This window comes from Hyla sarda, chromosome 6, assembly GCF_029499605.1.
Source record: "Hyla sarda isolate aHylSar1 chromosome 6, aHylSar1.hap1, whole genome shotgun sequence".
Lineage (NCBI taxonomy): Eukaryota > Metazoa > Chordata > Amphibia > Anura > Hylidae > Hyla > Hyla sarda.
Genome location: NC_079194.1, coordinates 256863446 through 256888081, shown reverse-complemented (window position 1 = coordinate 256888081; position 24636 = coordinate 256863446). Strand labels below are relative to the sequence as shown.

The following is a 24636-nucleotide window of genomic DNA, read 5'->3' as shown; positions in this document are numbered from 1 at the left end:
TCTGGTTCAACACCCTTTGATACACTGACAGACAAGAGGAAGAGCAGAGAAGCCGACTCACATGATGTGCCCTGTGCGCACTTGCAGAAAGAAGCAGTTGGACGCTGGCAGGCAGAAGAGAACCTAGAGCAGTGGTCTTCAACCTGCGGACCTCCAGATGTTGCAAAACTACAACTCATATATAGCCAAAAACAAAGAGACCCACAATACTAATATTATTTCAAAAAGTATGACAATCTTTATTAGACAATATAAAACAAACAATTAAAAGGCAGAGGATAACCTTAGGCAGGAGACAACAAGTGCCAGTGAATCTGGTATGGGTAATGTAGGTGTTCAGTCGAGAGCATATACAATATAAAACTGACACTGCTGCAAACTTATAATATAGTACAGCATAGATATAACATCTGATATACATCAGTATAACATGGGGAGCAGCAATGCAGTATAACATACCGAAATAGGGACACAAAATTAGTAATACCTAAAGAGACAACCTGTCATATACCCACAAGCCAGGAACACCAAGCACCAACATCCAAACGCACGTTTCGCGAAGCCCATATGAAGCCCATACGAAGCCCATACGCGAAACGTGCGTTGGGGTGTTGGTGCTTGGTGTTCCTGGCTTGTGGGTATATGACAGGTTGTCTCTTTAGGTATTACTAATTTTGGGTCCCTATTTCTGTATGTTATACTGCATTGCTGCTCCCTATGTTATACTGATGTATGTTAGATGTTATATCTATATTGTACTATATTATGAGTTTGCAGCAGTGTCAGTTTTATATTGTATATGCTCTCGACTGAACACCTACATTACCCATACCAGATTCACTGGCACTGTTGTCTCCTGCCTAAGGTTATCCTCTGCCTTTTAATTATTTTTAATTGTTTGTTTTATATTGTCTAATAAAGATTGTCATACTTTTTGAAATAATATTAGTATTGTGGGTATCTTTGTTTTTGGCTATATATTGGTACCCCCGGGACCTACATACGGCGCTTAATGTTTGCCGTGTTGTTGTTTGGCTAAATTAAAACTACAACTCCCAGCATGCCCGGACAGCCGTTGGCTTTCCGGGCATGCTGGGAGTTGTAGTTTTGCAACATCTGGAGGCCCGCAGGTTGAAGACCACTGACCTAGAGCATACTTCCCACTCGGCAGGCAGCTGAGGACCGAAGGGGCACAGGACCAGAAAACATCAGCCAGAGTGCAGGTCAGGTCTTGCAGAGAGCACAAAGAGCAGATCTTTATGGCCCTAGGACAGGCAAAGGACGGCTGGTAAGATGGTGGGCGCTCTGTCCACAATCAGGCAAAAAGGGCCATTTCCCAAGGCGGATTCTGGCAGTATCAGTCCCAAAATGATCCCAAGCAGGCATGGAGTCCAGCAAGCCCACTATGTAGCTAGTATCCGGCAGGAGGGCAGAGCTGTGAGCAGGATAACCTGCAAAAGTTCAGAAATTAACTTTGGCGTTTCCGCCCAGGCTGCCATGCAGACTATGCCCCCACTTGTGGTTACTTCCATCTTTATCTCAAATTAGGGAATATTGCTGTGTTCAGTGTGGGTCTTATCTTTGGGACCCCACCAATCATGAGTATAAAGGGGGTGCAGCTTAAATTCTGTGTTAAGAAAAACCCACAGCTACACTACCTCTGCAGCTACTTAATTTTTAGGATTGGTGGGATAGCCACAGGTCAGATATGTCATCACTTGATAAGGTGGGATGAACGGCAACTGAAACTACCAGTATCAGTGACCTGGCCAACTATTAAATGAGAGGGTGTATTCACTTCTCCTGTGGCAAAGGAAAGAAAGCATTGGACTTGTAGGATTTAAAAATGCTCTACACAGGAGACTGGCACTGCCATATTTCCCTCTCCACTTTTAAAACATTTGCACACTCAGCCAAGCATGTTTGCTTATGGGGTAGGTGGAAGGGATAGCTATCTTCTGCATGAAGAGTCAGATGACAGCTATCTAAGTTGTGTGAGCAGTAGAGATGAGCGAACTTACAGAAAATTCGATTCGTCACAAACTTCTCAGCTCGGCAGTTGATGACTTATCCTGCATAAATTAGTTCAGCTTTCAGGTGCTCCCGTGGGCTGGAAAAGGTGGATACAGTCCTAGGAGACTCTTTCCAAAGAATGTATCCACCTTTTCCAGCCCACAGGAGCACCTGAAAGCTGAACTAATTTATGCAGGATAAGTCATTAACTGCCGAGCCGAGAAGTTTGTGACGAATCAAATTTACTGTAAGTTCGCTCATCTCTGGTGAGCAGCCTTAGACCTTTTTTGCACCTGCTTTGACAGTTTTTTACAAGTGTGGAAAAAGAAACCTGTTTAAAGATAATCTCTCAATAAAATGTTGGCCATATATATAAATACAGCAGCAATCTGCAATTGGCCATAAGGTAAGGTTGCCTGCCCTATCTGTATAATCGCAGCCTGCAATTGCAAATAGCCGTCAGTTAGTCATTTGGCTGGACACTACCTTAAACTTATTGCTATATCATGGGCTGTAATCATAGTATTAGCTCCCACAGTGCAGGAGAAGAAGATGACACCTGGTCGGCGCTCGCTGAGTGCTGGGTGGAAGTTATATAGGTAGTATTATCCCGGTACCAGACACAAAATAATAAACAATATTGGCTTTATTTAACTTAAAAGGGACAATGCGTTTCGAGGGGACCTGCTCCTCTCTTCCTAAGGTCCTTAGTATACACATGTGGTGGCCTGACTTATACACAAGAAAAAGCCCGTCAAATAAGAGCTCTTCTCATTTGAGACTTCGTGCATACACTTAATGACGTCACGTAACGTAACTGTATATATTAGTATTAAATATCCTGTGTGTGGAGAAGTCCAAAAATAGTTCAATTTACGGTCTGGTGCACGGACTGTGCACCAGAAGCCGGATATTCCCCATGTCAGATTCGGGTGGGGAGCGCCGAGCTCAGAGCGCACGCTCCAGACTAGTTTTAATCCGCAGAGTGCTGGGTGCTAATGCTGGACAGAGTGGAGTGCTTCAGCATTCAACTACAGAATGCGCAGGCTGCCAAAAGGATGGGGGACCATATATGCAGATCAAGAACAGAATGCATGTTTAAGATCTATTTTAGTGAGCTTGTTGAAGCTGAGAAAGCACTAATGATAGTGTAGAGTCAATGGATCAGTGTGAATTTAAAGTAAAAGTATTTTGTTGTATTCACTCAATATGTCAAAGTGCTGGATGTCAGTAATTGTAAAATCATACACACAACTAAATAATGTGTTAATATGATGCAGGATTTCAATGAACGCGAATATAGTAATAAAAACAATGATTATAGATAATCCAAAGTATAAGGTAAGTGAGGCTAGGGGGTACTCATTTCACGAGGGATGATCTAGGGTAAATGAAAGCACCCTATGTGAGCGGCTAATGTGCGTAGCGTCGACCTCTCTGAAGTCGACAGTACGCCCCTTCCTCATATAGTTCTATGGGGGAGGCACGAACGCTGCCTCCCCGCCTCTCCCATAGAACTAGATGGAGGAGGTGTGTCGGCCACGATGTCACGCTGGGGCCGGCACGCCTCCTGCACAGGAGAGCCACGGCAGAGCCGTGGCCCCGTGCAGGTGATGGCGGGGGGTCCCAGGATTCGGACCCCCCCATGATCAAACCCTTATCCCCTATCCTGTGGATAGGGAATAAGTTTTTTTTTTTTTTTTTTTGCAGATGTCCTTTATGTCCATGCGGCTGTAAGGATTCCATATTGTAGTTCCAAAACATTTCTTTCCAAACAAGTGTCTCAAATCGGTTATTCACAGGCAGATGATCCTGATCAATAGGAATAATAGTGATGGGCTCAGGATCATCTTGATGGTGCCTACTGCAGTGGCGTGACAGTCCGTGCATTTGAAAGTTACATAGTTACATAGTTAGTACGGTCGAAAAAAGACATACGTCCATCAAGTTCAACCAAGTTCTTTTACTCAATGTTGGTTTAGTCTGATGTGCAGGGGTTGGGTTGTTCCCACATATTGTTTCTTACATATATATATATCTGCATTCTATTAAATACGCAATATATTTTTGTCATGTCAGATGCTTCTTTATTTGGAAGGATTCTCCTATGTTTGTGCTTGAGAAGGAAGTTGAGCCGTGTTTGATGGTCTTACAGCATAGACATCTCGGCTTGTTACACCTGTATGCTCCCTTTTTCCAGCCCGTGGCCTCATCTTGTCTGAGTGTGACGTTTCAATCTATTTGGGGCAATCATGCCCCGTAGAGTAGGTGCCCGTTGGAAAGTGATCCCTGGTGCTGTTGGAAGAATTTCGTTCAGGCATGGGTCAGATAGCAGTATGTGCCAGTGTTTCTGAAGGATTTCTTTTATTGCTTTGTGGCCAGCTGAGTATGTGGTTCTAAAGTTGAGTCCGAATTTACCCTTTGTTTCATCCCAGGGTGATGTTCCTTGTTGCCTATCCAGGCAATCTTCCTGGGTCCTCTTTTGTCCTGGAGTATGCATTTGTGATAAGGCTTCTAGGATAGCCTTTGGCCATAAACTGTTCTTCTAGGGTTTTAGCTTGTGATAAAAGTCTTGTGATCTGTACAATTTTTCCTCACCCTTTGGATGTAGATGTCTGTGAATATGACTGAGCAGAAAATACAGAGCAATATCAAGGTAGAAAACTAAAAAAAATGGTTTATCATGATGGGGGCAGTGAACTGGGAAAACTATAACATTTAACATGAGAGGTACTCTTTAATAAATCAATTCTGACAGAAGAGGTAATTTCTTGAGTTTATCCGTCTGAAGCAAGGTTCACACTGTGAAACATACAGGATCCTATTCAAACCAATGTCCTAAACCAAAACCCTAATGACTTTGTTCAGGTCACTTTACACCAATTTCATATTTTTCTAACATTAAGTAAACATTAGCTAATGTAATAAGGGTGTACATGTGTATTGTTTCGGTGTTAAAGTGTACCTGTCATTTACAAAAACATTTTATATAATGTAGAAAATAAAGTTATATGTATATTTGTAATATACATTGTTAACAAATGTGTATATTTGGGTGAAAAAATTACGGTTTGTCCCTGCAGCTATTGTCTTCGTGTCTCTGGGCAGAGACAGAATATAGGAAGTGTAGGAGGACAAGCGGGGCTCTGTACACTGAGGAAAAGCGAGGCCCTGTACACTGATGACAATCAGGGCTCTGTGCACTGAGGACAAGCGGGGCCCTGTGCACTGAGGACAAGCGGGGCCCTGTACAAAGATGACAATCAGGGCCCTGTGCACTGAGGACAAGCGGGGCCCTGTGCACTGAGGACAAGCGGGGCCCTGTGCACTGAGGACAAGCGGGGCCCTGTGCACTGAGGACAAGCTGGGCCCTGTGCACTGAGGACAAGCTGGGCCCTGTGCACTGAGGACAAGCGGGGCCCTGTGCACTGAGGCTCTGTGACATGCTCCCGACTCACATAGCAGGCTGATTGACAAGCCAGGAGCCCGCACGGAGCCCTGCTTGTCCTGCCCTCACTTCCTTTATTTTGTCTCTTAGACACACAGGCTATATCTGCAGGGACAAGACAGCATTTTTTCACCTGAAAATATACAATTTTTTTTTACAAATATACATACAATGTTATTATGTACATTATAAAACATTTTTGCAAACGAGGTACACTTTAAAAAAAAAAAAGTCTTTAAATATTTGTGTAAAAAATAAAGATCGCACAACTTTTTTTTTTTTTTTTTTATGAAAAAAAAACAAAAAACTTAATGCACAATAACAAGCCAGATCAGCACAGTAACTGCAACACTTTTCTGCACTGGAAAGTGGATATAAATACCTTTTGATGATGATTATGATGATGAAGGCTAAAATGCACTAAAAGCATGGCCATGCCTCTTTTCTAAAAACAAATTGACTGGCATGGTGCTTAAAAAGTATAAATAATGTTGAGTATCTGAATATGTGGTGCTCATAACGTGTGCGACATTTTACCCAAATGTGGTGCAGATAAAGTAAAAAAGAGAAACTAATATTTTCACCAATGTATTATTCTCAAATCCCTGAGGAAACACCTAGTTAATATACCAGCTTTTTCTCTCTTTGATATGATTCATCAAATGGCTGTAATTTTCTCTAAGTGTTGCTTTCTCCTTCCATTTTTATTTATTTTTTTGAATTTTATTTTTATTTGTTATCTTGTAAAATTCTTAAAACTCATAAATAAACAGTTATAAAAAAAAAATAGTTTGAATATGTCCACCACTTTATTTTATTACTTCTAAAAATACACTTTATTTTGTTAAACATATTGGGTGGGAGTTTATTAAAGGTTAATGCCTTTAGTGACAAGGAAAATGTATATTTTTGATTTTTTTTCTTCCTTGCCTTCTAAAAGCTATCTCTTTAGTTTTTCATTTCATGCATAACCAGTTGTACTTTGAAATGGCATCCTTTATTATACCATAAAATATAATGCGAACCAAAACAATTACCGTATTTGTGGGTTGAAATCAAACAAGAAAATGCAATTCTGTTTTGAAAGGTTAGTTTACACACCATTCACCCTCCAGCTGCAATGACAACAGATCGCGCCCTCCCCCTTTTAGCGATCGCAATGTTGGTCAGCCTCAGAGGGGACTGTAGTAAAATACATCATGTAACGGGAGGATTGTGGGGGAGCTCTGGAAGTTTCTCCCTGCTGCAGTTAATAGGACCCCCAATACAGGTGCTCAGCACAGTAAGAGAAGTGGGGGCCGTGTCAAAGCTCAAAGGCAGGTATTCCTTGCTACCATCAACCAATAATACTGGAAACACAGATGATAAAGGGGGGGGGGGTTGAACATCGCCAGTCAAAGCAGTGTCATTTATACACGGACATAGTATGTCAGCAGATATAAGGAGCTATGCAATCGAGAGCCCACTGCCAGCATCTAAATCTTAGGTTACATCAGGTAAATTTGTCCCCAATCTGACCATTTCCATTATTGGGAGGCTGCCAGCTGAATGGAGATTCCTTGCAAGATGTCTACAATGATCAGAATACCGTAATTTCTCACCTGCAAAATCACCCCCACTAGACCAAATATTGATAATGTGCTTGCTAGGATTAAGATTGTTGATGGTAGTGCTTTTTTACTACTGTGTATACATTTAAAGCAGGCCGCGACCCGGGCATCGGGTCTTTGCGACTAAGAATTTGGTTCTGGTGCCCAGGTTTTTGTTGTCCTTTTTCATTTATTGTACAGCTCTTCCTTTCCTGCCCTGATCGCCTGTTCTCGTACTCTTGTACTGCCTAAGGTTGGCACTTCAGTGTTACATGAGCAGCAAATATCTGGGGACTGCTGCAGTCACATGACACCGGAGCACCGACCTAATGCACAAGATGCTGAACACTGGGGGCAGAACATGGGGATCAATGTGGGAACAGAGGCAGAAATAAGTAAAATAGTTTCTTTGGTTTTTAAAGATACGAGGACAGACAGGGAGATGAGGGGGGCAGTAATAACTGACACGGGGTTGATGAGGGGACAGCAATGACTAACAAGGTGGGGATGAGGGGGACAGTATTGACTATGACATGGGGAGATGGGAGGACAGTATTAATTGTGACACAAGTGGGGGGAGAGCACACTAATAGCTGTGACACACTGGGAGAGATAAGGGGACAGTAATGACTGTGATACAGGAGATATGAGGGCACACTAATGACTGATCATATGACATAATGTTACGTGACATGCTGCATTGTGGGTAACTTTTTTTGCTGGCTCCTAGATTCATACATTAGTCAAGCCCTGATTTTAAGGCGGTTTCTCACTATAAAAGGAGTTATGGAGAATTTTCACTGCTTTGCCCTCAGTCCCTGTAAATTCCATTCAGGCCTGTGCTTTTTTTTTTACCTATCCTAGCAATGGATTATAAAATGTTATGGTGGGAACCCCCTCTTAAAGCATTGTGTGTGCATTACCACTGATGGCACACATTTGGATGCAGGTTTTTCTTTATGACTTCATCCTGATTTGCTTTTCTTTGTGTCTTTATCACCTCTCCAGGTTCAGGAGGTCCAGAGTCACACAGCTGGTCCTCATGTATGACCACCAGCATGCAGCTAGCCCAGGAGTGCCTAAAGGAGCAGGCTGAGGAACCTTCAGAGCCTCCTCAGCCCATTGAAGGACTGGAAATGTTTGCACAAACTATAGAGACAGGTACTTTTGACTTCATCTCTCTACTGTAGATAACTACATTTTATCCTTGAGTCTGATTCATAGGTTACTTTTTATTGGCTGCATAATACTGTATCTTCTATCTTATATAGTGCTTCGGAGGATTAAGGTGACCTTCTTAGATACCATTATCCGAATTGAAAATATGCCAGCAGATTCTACCAGTGGGACAGCCCTGGAAATTCACATTAAAAGGTCAGATTTCATTCCCTTTCAGTTGTTTGTTTGTACAATATGTTAAAGGAAATCTGTCACCAGTGTCACCTGCACTAACCTGTTGGTACTTACCCTCCGTGCCAGTAATCTCCGGTAATCTTCTACGTTATGCTTCAGCTCCTGGCCCTGCTTGGGGCACGGGCGAAGCTTAGTGACGTCACCACTGCTGTTCTCTAGCAGCGGGACCCAGCAGGGAGCCGCAGCGGTGATGTCACTAAGCTCCACCCATGCTCCAAGCTGCTGCTGCTCTCTGCTGGGTCTTGCAGCAGCGATGACATCAGTAAGCTCCGCCCATGCCCCAAACCGGGCTCGGAGCTGAAGCTTAACGGAGAAGATTACCGGAGATGCCTGGCACGGAATGGAACAAGGTAAGTACCGTTGTCATCAGGGTCACCTGCACTATCTGTCGGTACAAATAGATTAGTGCAGGTGACACTGGTGACAGATTTCCTTTAATTACTGACTTCCCCTTCTCTTCAAAGTAATTGTCTCCTTATAGACAACACTTTTCAGAACTGTTCTTAGTGGGTGATCACTCTGGGTCCCACTACTAACACCATCTGCAAACATTTGATTTTGCCTCAAGATTCCATAGCAAGTTGACCATTTTACCTACAATGGGAATAGCTATGTATAAATAGTGTCCTCCATTTATTTCTTACTGTAATCCTCATGGTGTTCCTCTTGTTCCCTCAGACTAGATTATTGTGATGAGGCTGTTAGAGACTCTGGTCAGACCTTCCCTGTGGATATACATCAACCCCCAGCATTTATCCAGAAGATCCTTCAGCTCAGTGGCGTCTCACTACATTATGAAGATTTCAAGAACCGGCGACACACACATTCTCCTACACCTGATCCAGAGGTAAAACGATGAGTATTGATAATCCAAAACTGCCAATTTTTGTCTTCTGCCACAGAAATTAGTTTACGTACTGCCATGCTGTATTGATATCTGTTAGTTATATATATATATATATTTTTTTGGGTGAATCATATACAAAATATGCGATTACCTGTTATTAAAGGAGATATCCAGCCAAAAGTGATTAAAAATAAAAAACTTAAATAAGAAATATAGTCATACTCACCATGACTCCACCAAGCATCAAAGCCGATTTGTTTCAAAAACATGCCCCCATAAACAGCCTTTGAAAATACAACTTGGTGCTGCAAAAAAAAACTCTGCACAAACCATCAGCCCCTGCCCTTGTTTCCTGTGTGAGCTGTAACGTGGGGCTTCCTTGAGAGCTGAGCAGGTCATATGGTTAGAGAAGCAGTGAATACAGATGAGGAAGGTGTATGTGCTTCAGACAATCGTAAAATCACACCCTGCACACAGAAGTGCTTTGGCTCTTTGAGCTGAAGAGAAGGGAGTGTGGCCCTACTAAGGGAAGTGTCGGGTCCACTTAGCTTCTTTTAGCCCTTAACCCCTTAAGGACGCAGGACGTAAATGTACGTCCTGGTGAGGTGGTACTTAACGCACCAGGACATACATTTACGTCCTAAGCATAACCACGGGCATCGGAGCGATGCCCGTGTCATGCGCGGCTGATCCCGGCTGCTGATCGCAGCCAGGGACCCACCGGCAATGGCCGACGCCCGCGATCTCGCGGGCGTCCGCCATTAACCCCTCAGGTGCCGGGATCAATACAGATCCCGGCATCTGCGGCAGTTCGCGATTTAAATGAACGATCGGATTGCCCGCAGCGCTGCTGCGGGGATCCGATCATTCATAACGCCGCACGGAGGTCCCCTCTCCTTCCTCCGTGCGGCTCCCGGCATCTCCTGCTCTGGTCTGAGATCGAGCAGACCAGAGCAGGAGATGACCGATAATACTGATCTGTTCTTTGTCCTATACATAGAACAGATCAGTATTAGCAATCATGGTATTGCTATGAATAGTCCCCTATGGGGACTATTCAAGTGTAAAAAAAAATGTAAAAAAATGTAAAAGTAAAAGTAAAAAAAAAGTGAAAAATCCCCTCCCCCAATAAAAAAGTAAAACGTCCGTTTTTTCCTATTTTACCCCCAAAAAGCGTAAAAAAACATTTTTTATAGACATATTTGGTATCGCCGCGTGCGTAAATGTCCGAACTATTAAAATAAAATGTTAATGATCCCGTACGGTGAACGGCGTGAACGAAAAAAAAAAAAAAAAGTCCAAAATTCCTACTTTTTTAATACATTTTATTAAATAAAAAATTATAAAAAATGTATTAAAAGTTTTTTTTATATGCAAATGTGGTACCAAAAAAAAGTACAGATCATGGCGCAAAAAATGAGCTCCCATACCGCCACTTATACGGAAAAATAAAAAAGTTAGAGGTCATCAAAATAAAGGGATTATAAACGTACTAATTTGGTTAAAAAGTTGGTGATTTTTTTTAAGCGCAACAATAATATAAAAGTACGTAATAATGGGTATCATTTTAATCGTATTGACCCTCAGAATAAAGAACACGTCATTTTACCATAAATTGTACGGCGTGAAAACAAAACCTTGCAAAATTAGCAAAATTGCGTTTTTCGTTTTAATTTCCCCACAAAAATAGTGTTTTTTGGTTGCGCCATACATTTTATGATATAATGAGTGATGTCATTACAAAGGACAACTGGTCGCGCAAAAAACAAACCCTCATACTAGTCTGTGGATGAAAATATAAAAGAGTTATGATTTTTAGAAGGCGAGGAGGAAAAAATGAAAACGTAAAAATTTAATTGTCTGAGTCCTTAAGGCCAAAATGGGCTGAGTCCTTAAGGGGTTAAAGGAAAACTGTCAGTTTGCAGTTGCCTCTTTTTCTGAGTATTTTTAAAAGTACTCTCCAAAGACTGCTGTGAAAGCCATTTCTTACCTGACTTAGGTTTGCAACTTTTTAATGCATATGTACGACATTCCCACTTCATAAATAGTTTACCACTAATTGAAAACTGAAAGTTGCTTAGGTAAGGCTGTTAGGTACTTTCTGTGTACCCACAAAAGTCACCTTAAAAAGTGCTTAGGCACACATGCAACATATTATGCACCCAACTTAAGCAAGAAAAAAAGGTCTAAATGCAATGATAGCTCTCCCCATAAGTTTTTTCTTTGCAGTCTTGATAATCTTCTATATAAATGTGCTCAGGCTGGGCCAATAAAATAAAATAAAAAAAAATCTGTACTCATCTTTTCCCCTCTTACACTGCCGTTGTGACTGTGTATTCTCAAGAAAGTGCCCACTGAGCCACAGCGCTGTACCTTCTCAGTTATTGATTTTTTGAGTAAGCACATTGTTCTGTATTGTGACCGATGCCAAAAAGTGCTGAGCAAATCTATGTAGAAGAAAGGACATTTTGACAGATGGTCTATCCACCGGCATTTGGAACAAGCAAATATAAAATACTTTTTCTGGTATCCCTTAAATCAGTGTTTCCCAACCAGGGGGCCTCCAGGTGTTGCAAAACTACAACTCCCAACATGCCCGGACAGCCTTTGGCTGTCCGGGCATGCTGGGAGTTGTAGTTTTGCAACATCTGGAGGCATCCTGGTTGGGAAACACTGCCTTAAATAATAAGAATGATGAAGAATAAAGTTAAAGGGGTATTCCAGGCAAAAACTTTTTTATATATATATATCAACTGGCTCCGGAAAGTTAAACAGATTTGTAAATTACTTCTATTTAAAAAATATTAATCCTTCCAATAGTTATTAGCTTCTGAAGTTGAGTTACTGTTTTCTGTCTAACTGCTTTCTGATGACTCACGTCCCGGGAGCTGTCCAACTCCTATGGGGATATTCTCCCATCATGCAAGGGGTATTCTCCCATCATGCACAGCTCCTGTGACGTGACATCATCATTGAGCAGTTAGACAGAAAACTTCAGAAGCTAATAACTATTGGAAGGATTAAGATTTTTTAATAGAAGTAATTTACAAATCTGTTTAACTTTCCAGAGCCAGTTGATATATAAAAAAAAGTTTTTGCCTGGAATACCCCTTTAAAGCTTGCCTATTATTTCAGGTGACTTTTCTTATGTTCCTTTGTACTATTAATATATGCAAAATGTCTTCAAATGACAGTGCTTATTACCTTGTTATAACCTCCGGGACCAAAACTTTTGGGTATAAAGAGGTTAAAGGGGTTATCCACCAAATGGTGATTTTAGTACGTACCTGGCACACAGTAATGGACATGTTTAGGAAGGATCTGCGCTTGTGAGATTACCATAACAATGTGGCTAGCTTTTGTGAACTGGTATTTCCTGTTTGTTTTCTTTTTTTTTACTACAAATCCCATAATTCCATTTTCCTCCCTCCCACACATCAGCCACCCCACCCATTGAAACATAAATGAGCTGCATCCATTCAAAAGACCTGTGGTATTCAATCAGGGTGCCTACAGCTGTTGCATTAGTTGCGGATTGATCTCTCTCCCACCCGGCGGTCGCTCCACCCATTGAAGCAGACAGGCTCCCTGTCATCAGCTGACTATTGAGTCAGGTCTCGGCCGCATTGCAAGCTGTGAAAAATCTGAGACAACAGTCATCTTGTATGTTGTTAAAACTAAATATTGGGGTATAGAAAAAAATCCTGGAATACCCCTTTAAGTCTACTCCTGTTTGTTACAAACATTGGTTTCACAGCTCTGTATTACGGCTGCAGAATCCGGTCCCATAAGTACTGCTCAGAACTATGGAAAGTCCAGGTGTTGTGACCACAATACGGTGCTATTGTAATGTAATGTCTTATTGCCCAAATATACATAACATTGTACAGGTAATTCTTTTTTATACGTTCCTGTTTATCATTTTTTTATTGTATTTTCTATGTCCACAGAACCTTTCTGATCCTAGTAAGCACACAGAAACTGATTCATCTCAAGCAGCAGCGGCTGCTAGTCGACCAGCACAACCCCCTAGTACCCCTACCCTCCAAATTGGCAGCTGCTCTGGATGTACAGAATTGGTCATCAAACTAAAGCAGAATGACATGTTTCCAGGACCGAAGGTAACAGGACTGGAGCGTAGATGTTCTTATGTATCTGTTCACTCTAGAAATTATGGTGGGGTAAATATTATATGTATTGTTAAGTATAATCATTTGCGTTACTGTTATTATGAATCCATTATTTTATATTTTGGACTCCTCTCCACATGTGCGTCTGTAAACCGCATTGCCTTTGAATAATATGCAAGTAACTTTATGAACTTATTTGTCATATTTTTTAAGTAGACCTCTCAGCAGATACAGTAAGTAAGCCAATAGCTAAATGGAACTTCTCGTCAGGGTTCAGGAACTTCTCGTCATGGTTCTAGGCAAACCTTTTTTCCCTCCATAGCACCCTGGCCTTTTTCATATTATATAAATGAGACTCAAGTGTCCATGGGATGTTCCTGAGCATGGCAGGAGCCCAGGGTCAGACAGCCCATCTCCTCTTTTTCACAGTCTCCATGCCAGCTTGCAGCTTACTTGCTGTTAATCAAAGGGTGGGTAGGAGTATGCAAGTGGGCACAGAGGTGGGGAACAAGAGGAGTTGGGCTGGCTAACCCTAGACTCCTGTTGTGCTGGGCAAGATTTACATTTCAACAAAAAGACTTTTCTTGACTAGAAAGGACTGTGAAGAGGAATTCTGATGAGAAGCTCTATTTTGCATTGGGCTTATCTTTTACCCCTGTTAAAGGGGTATTCCAGGAAAAAACTTTTTTTTATATATCAACTGGCTCCAGAAAGTTAAACAGATTTGTAAATTACTTCTATTAAAAAAAATATTAATCCTTTCAGTACTTATGAGCTTCTGAAGTTAAGGTTGTTCTTTTCTGTCTAAGTCCTCTCTGATGACACCTGTCTCGGGAAACGCCTAGTTTAGAAGAGGTTTGCTATGGGGATTTGCTTCTAAACTGGGCATTTCCCGAGACAGGTGTCATCAAAGAGGACTTAGACAGAAAATAACAACCTTAACTTCAGAAGCTCATAAGTACTGAAAGGTTTAAGATTTTTTAATAGAAGTAATTTACAAATCTGTTTTACTTTCTGGAGCCAGTTGATATATATAAAAAAGTTTTTCCCTGGATAACCCCTTTAATCCTTTCAATAATTATCAGCTGCTGAAGTTGAGTTGTTGTTTTCTGTCTGGCAACAGTGCTCTCTGCTGACATCTCTGCTTGTCTCGGAAACTGCACAGAGTAGAAGAGGTTTGCTATGGGGATTTGCTTCTAAACTGGGCGGTTCCCGAGACACGTGTCATCAGAGAGCACTTAGACAGAAAAGAACAACTCAACTTCAGAAGCTCATAAGTTCTGAAAGGATGAAGATTTTTTAATAGAAGTAATTTACAAATCTGTTTAACTTTCTGGAGCCGGTTCATATGGATAATTATTTTTTTTTCTTTCCGGGATAACCCCTTAAGGAAGTACTCAAACGGACCCTTTTCCTAGTCCTTAAGGACTCAGGACGTTTGAGTACGTCCTGTCAAATCCCGGCCCCCCGCCGCTAGCTGGAGGGGAGCCGGTGCCCGATGCCTGCTGAAATCGTTCAGCAGGCATCGCGGCATATCGCCCAGGGGGGTCATGATGACCCCCCATGTCGGCGATGGCCGCAGATCGCTGGACAATTCAGTCCAGCGATCTGCGGCAGATTCCGGGTCAATCGGGTCTCCAGTGACCCGGTGACCCGGAATTACAGGCTGTTCGGGGCCGTCTCCGACGGCCCCGAACAGCCATAGCCAGCATGGGTGAGGTGGCACTGCTGCGGGTGTTACTCTCGAAAACCCGCTCTGCCCCTCTTCCGGAGGACGTGAGCGGGAGCGGGCGCCGATCCCCGGCGTCAATGTTGGGATCGGGGCCCCAGGAGCGGCGGCGACGACGACGAGGGACTGACCTGCAGCGTGGATCGTTGGTGGTGAGTGACAGCCTCCTGCTGTTGCTTAGCAACAGCTCCCAGCATGCAAAAAGGGCATGCTGGGAGCTGAAGTTATGCAACAGCAGGAGGCAGACCACCACAACTCCCAGCATGCCCTTATGGGCATGCTTGGACTTATAGTTTTGCAACAGCTGGAGACACATTCTTTCTATGGAAAAGTGTACCTTCAGCTGTTGTATAACTACAACTCCCAGCTTGCACAAACAGCTAAAGTGCATGCTGGGAGTTGTAGTGGTGCATCTGCTGGTTGCATAACTACAACTCCCAGCATGCCCGTTGGCTGTCGGTGACTGCTGAGAGTTGTAGTTTTGCAACAGCTGAAGGCACACTGAGTTAAGTAGCAAACCAGTGTGTCTCCAGCTGTTGCATAACTACAATCCCCAGCCAAAGTAGTATGCCTCCAGCTGTTGCATAACTACAAGACCCAGCATGCCCTTCCGCTGTCCGTACATGCTGGGGGTTGTAGCTTTTGCAACAGCTGAAGGCACACTAGTTGCAAAACACTGAGTTTGTTACCAAACTCAGTGTTTCACAACCAGTGTGCCTCCAGCTGTTGCAAAACTACAACTCCCAGCATGCACTGATAGACCGTACATGCTGGGAGTTGTAGTTTTGCAACAGCTGGATGTTCCCCCCCAATGTGAATGTACAGGGTACACCCACATGGGCGGAGGTTTACAGTAAGTATCCGGCTGCAAGTTTGAGCTGCGGCAAATTTTCTGCCGCAGCTCAAACTGCCAGCGAGAAACTACTGTGAACCCCCGCCCGTGCGACTGTACCCTAAAAACACTACACTACACTACCAAAAAATAAAATAAAAAGTAAAAAACACTACATATACACATACCCCTCCCCAATAAAAATGAAAAACGTCTGGTACGCCACGGTTTCCAAAACGGAGCCTCCAGCTGTTGCAAAACAACTACTCCCAGTATTACCAGACAGCCACTGACTGTCCAGGCATGCTGGGAGTTTTACAACAGCTGGAGGCCCCCTGTTTGGGAATCACTGGCGTAGAATACCCCTATGTCCACCCCTATGCAATCCCTAATTTAGGCCTCAAATGCGCATGGCGCTCTCACTTTGGAGCCCTGTCGTATTTCAAGGCAACAGTTTAGGGTCACATATGGGGTATCGCCGTACTCGGGAGAAATTGTGTTACACATTTTGGAGGGTATTTTCAGCTTTTACCCTTTTTAAAAATGCCCCCAGAGCAAAATTTGCTTTCAAAAAGCCAAATGTGACTCCTTCTCTTCTGAGACCTGTAGTGTACCAGCAGAGCACTTCTCACCCCCATATGGGGTGTTTTCTGAATCGGGAGAAATTGGGCTTCAAATTTTGGGGGGTATTTTCTGCTATTACCCTTTTTAAAAATGTAAAACTTTTGGGAAACCAAGCATTTTAGGGAAAACATTTTTTATTTTTTTTTTACATATGCAAAAGTCGTGAATCACCTGTGGGGTATTAAGGTTCACTTTACCCCTTGTTATGTTCCCCGAGGGGTCTAGTTTCCAAAATGGTATGCCATGTGTTTTTTTTTTTTTTGCTGTCCTGGCACCATAGGGGCTTCCTAAAGATGACATGCCCCCCAAAAACCATTTGTCGCTCCTTCCCTTCTGAGCCCTCTACTGCGCCCGCCGAACACTTTACATAGACATATGAGGTATGTGCTTACTCGAGAAAAATTGAGTTTCAAATACAAGTAAAAATTTTCTCCTTTTTACCCCTTGCAAAAATTCAAAAATTGGGTCTACAAGAACATGCGAGTGTAAAAAATTAAGATTGTGAATTTTCTCCTTCACTTTGCTGCTATTCCTGTGAAACACCTAAAGGGTTAAAACGCTGACTGAATGTCATTTTGAATACTTTGGGGGTGTAGTTTTTATAATGGGGTCATTAATGAGGTATTTCTAATATGAAGACCCTTCAAATCCACTTCAAACCTGAACTGGTCCCTGAAAAAAAGCGAGTTTCAAAATTTTGTGAAAAATTGTTAAAGTAGAATATGTCACGAAAAAACAATCTCGGAATCAGAATAATAACTAAAAGCATTCCAGAGTTATTAATGTTTAAAGTGACAGTGGTCAGAATTTCAAAAAATGCCCGAGTCCTTAAGGTGAAAAAGGGCTCAGTCCTTAAGGGGTTAAGCTGTTTTTATAGATCTGCTTTAAAGTTGTTTAAAACTTGTTTGACTGTGTTTGAGTTAGTAATTGTACAAATCCAATTGGGTACTGTAGCTTTTCTATGTGATCATGGAGTAGGAGAGGCTTTATATACTGTATATCAGTGTTTCCCAATCAGGGTGCCTCCAGCTGTTGCAAAACTACAACTCCCAGCATGCTGGGAGTTGTAGTTTTGCAACAGCTGGAGGCACCCTGGTTGGGAAACACTGCTGTATGTATATACAGTGCATTCAAAAAGTTTTCAGACCCTTTCACTTTAAAAAAAATATTTTGTTATGTTGCGGCCTTGTGCTAAAATAAAATAAAAATAAAATGTGTTTTGCCCTTCATTTGCACACATTAGCCCAAAATGACAAAGTGAACACAGAATGTTAGAAATCTCTTTTCTAATTTGTTTAAGCCCCTTTGGCAAAGATTACAGCCTCCAGTCTTCTTGGGGATGATGCCACAAGGTTTTCACATCTGGATTTAGAAATGTTCTGCCATTCTCTTATGCAGATCCTCTCAAGCTCTAAAACAGATAAAAGGGGATACAGCGCTCCATGGTGTATTAAAAGATAAAACTGTGAGGTATATAGAGTAAAAATGACACCGCTCTCCTATAGTAGTTGTGTATCCACATACACAACAATGGTGAGCGCGTGAAATAGTGGTGTCCGCAGCCGACCGGTCAAACGTGGAGATCAAAAGGCTTGCTTCAAGGAGGAACACCGGTCTGAATGTGGCGCTGGACACAGGCGATCACACAATTAGATAAAAGCAATGGTAGTTTATTTTCCCATCATGCAACGCGTTTCACTGCATCAGCAGCTTCATCAGGCCTGATGAAGCTGCTGATGCAGTGAAACGCATTGCATGATGGGAAAATTACCATTGCTTTTATCTAATTGTGTGATCGCCTGTGTCCAGCGCCACATTCAGACCGGTGTTCCTCCTTGAAGCAAGCCTTTTGATCTTCTCAAGCTCTTACAGGTAAGATAGTGACCATCAGTGGAAGCCATTTTCAGGTTTCATTGGGTTCAAGTCAGGGCTCAGGCTGGGCCACTCAAGGACATTCAGAGTTATCCCTAAGCCACTCCTAAGCCACTTCTGTGTTGTCTTGACGGGGTCATTTTCTTATTGGAAGGTAAACCTTTAGCCCAGTCTGAGGTCCAGAGTACCCTGGATCAGGTTTTCATTAAAGGGGTACTCAGCTGGAAAACTGTTTTTTTTAAATCACCTGGTACCAGAAAGTTAAACAGATTTGTAAACTACTTCTATTAAAAAAATCTTAATCCTTCCAGTACTTATCAACTGCTGTATGCTACAGAGGAAGTTCTTTTAATTTTTAATTTTGTTTCTGCCTGACCACAGTGCTCTTTGTTTACACCTCTGTCCATTTCAGGGACTGTTCAGAGCAAGAGAAAATCCCCATAGATAACCTCAACTGCTCTGGATAGTTCCTGACATGGACAGAGGTGTCAGGAGAGAGCACTGTGGTCAGACAGAAAAGAAATTCAAAACGAAAATAACTTCCTGTGGAGAAAATAGCAGCTGATAAGTACTGGATGGATTAAGATTTTTAAATAGAAGTAATTTGCACATCTGTTTAACTTTCTGGCACCAGTTGATTTAAAGAAAAATGTTTTCCAGTGGAGTACCCTTTTAAGAATATCCCTATACTTTGCACCATTTAGCTTTTCCTCAACCCTGAGAAGCCTCTCTGTTCCAGCTGCTGATAAACACCCCCCACAGCATGATGTTGCTACCGCCATGCTTCACTGTAAAGTTAAATTATCCTTCAGGTGATTGTTGCAGACTTTCATGTGTGTTTTACTAAGGAGAGGCTTTTTCTTTTGAACACTGTGCCATAAAGCCAGATTGGTGGAGGCTGCAGTGATAGCTGACCCTCTGATGTGCTCCCCTCTGCACACAGGATTTTTAGAGTTCTGCCAGAGTGAATGTTGGGTTCTGGTACAACTCTCCTACAAAGACCCTTCTCCTCCCCGATTTCTTAGCTTGGTTGGGTGGGTGGCCAGCTTTAAGAAGGGTTCCTAGTTGCTTTCTACTTACTAATTATGGGGATTACTGTACTTTTGGGAACTTAAAGTGCAGCAAAATTTGGGGTACCCTTCTCCAGATCTGTGCCTCCACACAATCCTCTTTCTGAGCTGTACAGGCAGATCTTTCGCCACTGGGAGGTATCTTTTCAAATAATGTCCAGTCAATGTGTAGAAACATCTCAGAGATAATGAAGAGAAATGGGAGGAGCCATATCTAAATTTTGAGTGTTATAGCATGGGGTCTGTATACTTTTTCATAGAAAATTTTAGTCTTTCCTTTTTAATAAATTTGCAAATATTTCTAAAATTCTGTTAACACAAGGCCGCAACATAACAAAGTGCAAAACAAAGTGTCAGGGCCTGCAAGCTTACCAAATACATTTAATGAAAAAATGAAGGCACAAGACGGCACTCACCATACAGTAGGATACTTTAATCTTCAGTCAGGGAGTCAGGCAGATAGCGGGAGACGCATCGGAACAACTGTTTCGTGCGTAATGATGCACTTCCTCTAGCCGACGCTGAGTGTCAGCTAGAGAGAGTGCATCATTACGCACAAAATAGTTGTTCCGATGCGTCTCCCGCTATCTGCCTGACTCCCTGACTGAAGATTAAAGTATCCTACTGTATGGTGAGTGCCGTCTTGTCCCTTCATTTCTTCATTCATCTGCACTGCCACTCTCTAGACTGAGCATCATCTTGAGCAGGACAGTTGCGCTGCTGGTGCGGCATCTTCCGCTTCGGGAGGAGTGTGGTATCCTAATGGCCTATTACCTGTTTCAGCAGTGCCGGTCAGCTGTTTTCTATAGACTGCACCAAATACGTTTAATAGATGCTCAGGTGACTACACAGAGCTACCATAACCATCATATTGGCTGGGAAATGTTGTTAGTTGTCCAGACACAGGAAATAAGAGCTGCTGTTCTAACAAGTATAATACAGTGCAGACTAAGGTTGGATTCACATCTACATTTTTTTTGCATTGTTTTGCTGTATCATAGAAATAGAACAATAATGAAACTTGCACTGAATCCCCTACATGTAGGACACCAACTGCATCTGACAGACACCAATAACTTTAACCCCTTAAGGACCAGGACAATTTTGGCCTTAAGGACCAGACCAATTTTATTTTAGCATTTTCGTTTTTCCTCCTCGCCTTCTAAAAATCATAACTCTCTTATATTTCCATCCACAGACCCATATGAGGGCTTGTTTTTAGCGTCACCAATTGTACTTTGTAATAACTTCACTTATTTTACCATAAAATGTACGGCGCAACCAAACAAATATTATTTATGTGGGAAAATTGAAAAAAAAAACACAATTTAGCAAATTTTGGAAGGTTTTGTTTTCACGCCGTACACTTTCTGGTAAAAATGACATGTTTTCTTTATTCTGTGGGTCAATACAATTAAAATGATACCCATGTTATATGCTTTTCTATAATTGTACCGCTTAAAAAAAAAATCTCAAACCATTTTAACAAAATTAGTATGTTTGAAATTGCCCTATTTTGACCACCTATACCTTTCTCATTTTTCCGTATATGGGGCAGTATTAGGGCTAATTTTTTGCGCCATGATCTGTAGTTTTTATCAGTACCACTTTTGCTTAGGTTTTACTTTTTAATATTTTTATAAAAATTTTTTAGAATGAAATGTGACAAAAAAAGCAGCAATTTTGGACTTTATTTAATTTTTTTATGTTTACGCCGTTCACCGTACGGGATGATTAACAATATATTTTAATAGTTCAGACTTTTACGCACACGGTGATACCAAATATGTGTATTAATTATTTTTATTACGCTTTTTGGGGGGGTAAAATGGGAAAAACTGACTTTTTACTTTTTTATTGGGGGAGGGGATTTTTTTTCATTTTTTTTTTTTTTTCTTTAAAATTTTTTAACTTTTTTTTTTTTTTACACTTTTTATGTCCCCATAGGGGACTATTCATTGCCATTAGTTGATTGCTAATACTGTTCAGTGCTATGTATAGGACACAGCACTGCTCAGTATTATTGGTCATCTTCTGCTCTGGTCTGCTCGATCTCAGACAAGAGCAGAAGTCCCCGGGAGATGGCCGGAGCCAGGTGAGAGGACCTCCGGCGGCCATTCTGGATGATCGGATGCCCGTGGCGGCGCTGCGGGCGATCTGATCATCCATGCAAAGTACCGCACTGCTGCAGATGCTGTGATCTGTATTGATCACGACATCTGAGGGGTTAATGGCGGACATCCGCGCGATCGCGGATGTCCGCCATTACCGGCGGATCCCTGGCTGTTGATAGCAGCCGGGACCTGCCGGGCATAACACGAGCACGTAAATGCACGTAAAGTACCTCGTTAAGGGGTTAATTTGGGAGGTGTGGTATTTTACCACACATAATAGCACGTTATGCTGTGCCATTTTTCCAAGACTGACTGAATTGGATGTAGATGTGAACAAGGCCTATAACAGCAGGAACATTGTTGAGGACTCTCTATTTGTGTTATTATTTGGATGGAAGAGCTCATTAGAGCATATCTGCTATTTCAAAAAACCTTTGTAAACCTTAGTAGTTTTCTTAGCATAACCCTTGAAAGTGGTGACAATGTGATGATTTTTGGGCTCTCATTGTAGTTATTGAGCCCCTGAGAATCCTATTATGCGTAGTTATTTCTCATTTCTTCACTTCAAAAATGGCACCTGAGCTGATCTTTTTGCCAGTAGTACAAGCACTCCCTTTTCCTTAGTTGTCTGACCAATCATAGCAGAGCATTTACTCCTCCCTGCTATCCCATGACATAGTGCTTGTGAAAGTTCACTAAACAAGCTGACACTGTGCTGGGCAAATGATTTACACAGTACACTACTAGATGACTTGTGGAGGGAGAATGGGTTACTGATACACAGGTGCTATGTGAGTGAAAATTTAAGAAACAGCAAGTGTTACACTAAATACTGAAGATAAACCTGCAGAGTAAATGGAGTTGGAGGGGAGTGTAGATACAAGAGTAGATACAAGCACTGGGGGAGATTTATCAAAACCTGTGCAGAGGAAGAGTGGTGCAGTTGCCCATAGCAACCTATCAGATTGCTTCTTTCATTTTCCACAGGCCTCTAAAGAGGCCTGTGGAAAATGAAAGAAGCAATCTGATTGGTTGCTATGGGCAACTGCACCACTCTTCCTCTGCACAGGTTTTGATAAATCTCCCCCACTGTTTACATACTGCAGAACAGCAGGGAAGGTGTTGCACTAAGCACTAAATCTGATGCTGGTGAGATGAATGGAATCCCTTGATTTACCTTTTGAGGGTCTGTGTAGATTTTCGGGAGATGGATGCAGATTGCAGCAGCACAGTATTGTTTCTCTTGCATGTAGCAATGGCCAAGCCCTGTCCCCACTTCCTGTGTACTGTCCTGATGTCCCTATTACAAATGTCACGTGACGACAGGCAGTAAACAACAGATTGCAGGAAAGGGAGATGCCTAGTGGCTAAGACTTAAGAGCTTTTTGTCTTGGATAAGAAGACATTTTATGTTAATAAAGTGATTTACAGTAATTTTAGGAATCGGCTATCGCACTGAGGGAAGGAGTTTGAAACGATTACTTTTATGCAATATTGTTTTGTTTTGTATTTGTTTTTTAAAACAATAAATAAAGAATGTTTAAATATTTGTGTCTTTTTTTTGTAGATGGAGATTGATGGGAAGATCGGGTCTCTTCACTTGTTCCTGAATCCACATCAGATAGCAAACTTGCAACAGCTATTGGATGCTTTAAGTACTTCAGGTGAACTAAGTGACCGTCAGCTATTACTACGTTAAAATAGTTACAGTTGAGAATCTGTATAACCGTATAAACATTACTGTTATTGGTTTTACAGAATCCAACAGTGTTAGGGAGAAGTTGCTGAAGAGTCGCCCTCTTGACATGGAAGATCTGAAGCTTATAGAACAGGATCTGAACCAACAGCTTCATTCTGGACCTGGATCCTTATATGTGCCAGATCCTGAGCTTGTTTCATTTCAGAATTTGGAGAATGGAGGTGAAAATTTAAATCTAACAGTTCTGTCTTGTTTTTTAGTAACATAATATAAAGCCGATGAGAAACATATAATAATGTCACTGGGGTATACAAAGTAATTGGTTCCTACGTCTAGAGGAAAGAAGGTTTCACCATCATCACAGACTGAGATTCTTTACTGTAAGAGCAGTGAGACTGTGGAACTCTCTGCCACATGATGTTGTGATGTCTGACTAAATGAACAAGTACAAGTGGAGCTTGAATGTTTTTCCAAAAAATATATTATTATAGATAGATAGAACATTGATCCGGGGATTTATTCCAATTAATTTTTTTTTATTTATTTTTTTTGCCTTCCTCTGGATCAACACAGTAGGGTTTTAGGTTGAACTTGATGGACTCTTGTCTTTTTTTTTTTTTTTTCAACCTTACAACTACTATTTATCCTTTTTTTTTTTTTTTTTCCCCCCAGATATGTTTTTCTCTATGGCGGCCATGACAAATAGTGTCACTTCTATTCGATCTACAAGTGAATTGACAGATGTGGACCTTGACTCTTCAATTTACAGTGATTACAGCAGTCCCCAATTCCAGGGACCAGCCTTTGCTCCTGGCGTAAGTGTGAAAAGTCAGACGCTACATAATATAGCTGTTACTTATCTGTTTGCATTTAAGCTTGTTAAATAGGTCCTTTACTTCCCATGTAGCCTATAAGGTTATGCTGATTTCATTGCGGAGGATTCTCTGATCAGAATCCTAATTTCAAAGGAGAATTACATGGATTGTGTACAAGTTTAGAGGGAAAGCAATGCACCCACAGCAAACTCTAGAATCCTGAACACACAGGCCTGACATCCAGCATGTATTACTGTGCGGACACAATTACACTACAAGAAACTGTACCTAGGAGCGAGGCTACAAAGTGGTTATCAGGGGTCTGAAAATGAATGAAGGAATGAAAACTGCGGAATCATTTTCAGATGTCCATGGTTATGCACTATGTTCATGGTTATACACTATAGAAGCAAATAGAAACATGTGCAGAAACAAGAATAT

General features: G+C 41.8%; 1 protein-coding gene across 1 annotated transcript in view; it reads left to right on the top strand.

The window, feature by feature from the left end:
• ATG2A (autophagy related 2A) overlaps nucleotides 1–24636 on the top strand; it is a 157625-nt gene that overhangs the window by 10357 nt on the left and 122632 nt on the right. Inside the window, exons 3-9 of the mRNA XM_056527047.1 lie at nucleotides 8059–8211; nucleotides 8322–8424; nucleotides 9142–9310; nucleotides 13261–13431; nucleotides 23249–23345; nucleotides 23440–23601; nucleotides 24053–24195. Coding sequence (XP_056383022.1) covers nucleotides 8059–8211; nucleotides 8322–8424; nucleotides 9142–9310; nucleotides 13261–13431; nucleotides 23249–23345; nucleotides 23440–23601; nucleotides 24053–24195 — 998 coding nt within the window. The remainder of the gene's footprint in view (nucleotides 1–8058; nucleotides 8212–8321; nucleotides 8425–9141; nucleotides 9311–13260; nucleotides 13432–23248; nucleotides 23346–23439; nucleotides 23602–24052; nucleotides 24196–24636) is intronic.